This window comes from Sinocyclocheilus grahami, unplaced genomic scaffold (genome assembly GCF_001515645.1).
Source record: "Sinocyclocheilus grahami isolate Dianchi unplaced genomic scaffold, SAMN03320097.WGS_v1.1 scaffold1979.1, whole genome shotgun sequence".
Taxonomy (NCBI): Eukaryota; Metazoa; Chordata; class Actinopteri; order Cypriniformes; family Cyprinidae; genus Sinocyclocheilus; species Sinocyclocheilus grahami.
In genome coordinates this window covers 111,380-112,050 of record NW_015507158.1, presented here as the reverse complement: position 1 = coordinate 112,050, position 671 = coordinate 111,380, and the positions used below count along the sequence as shown (strand labels likewise).

Here is a 671-nt window from a genome sequence, read left to right as displayed (position 1 = left end):
ACCTCCAAAAGGCGGCTTAATTGAGGACAGCATGGAGCTCCTCACTGCAAATCCAATGCCGTGTATTCGAGGCTCCTCAGACTCCTTTCCCTGCCAGAAGAACATGTAGTCCTGTTCTCTGAGGCTGCCGTTGGAAGGGAGTCTGGTCTCCTGTAGAGCAGCAATGTCGATGTCCAGTCGTTTCAGCTCATGGTTGATGATGGCTGTCTTCCTGGCGTCATCAACTTGTTGTAGTTCGTCCAGTGTCCAGGGCACATGGTTCTGACATTCCAGCTTGCCATCCGCTGGGCTGGCTGTTAGTTTTTTTTCCTTCTTATTTTGCCTGGTGCAAGTTTGGCAGTCTGCTTTTCGGTCTTTTCCCTAAGCTCCAAGCACCCATTGAAGCAGACAGACTATGGCGGGTCAGAAACTTACTGACTGGGGGCTGCCCAGCTTAAGGCGGGCATTAGCTGACCAGTGGGACCCGATGATCCCTCCCACCTTCGGAGACAACCCGTAGCACCCGAGCTTACGCCAATCTGCACTGGGCTTATAACTCGTAACTGCTGTCTCCCGTGTTGTGTTTTCACTGGAGAAGCGATACTGGAGTGACCTCTCTAGGGCGCAAGCCTGGGCGGAGTATATGAAGATCCTGGGATGCCCAGTCGTCGAGATCCCCCTCTCGGCCTCAC

At 53.7% G+C, this 671-nt stretch overlaps 1 protein-coding gene across 1 annotated transcript in view; it reads left to right on the top strand.

Moving 5' to 3' along the window:
* LOC107573573 (unconventional myosin-XVI-like) overlaps positions 1-671 on the top strand; it is a 120,532-nt gene that overhangs the window by 8,526 nt on the left and 111,335 nt on the right. The window contains exon 3 of the mRNA XM_016260004.1: positions 12-105. Within this exon, the coding sequence (XP_016115490.1) occupies positions 12-105 (94 nt within the window). The remainder of the gene's footprint in view (positions 1-11; positions 106-671) is intronic.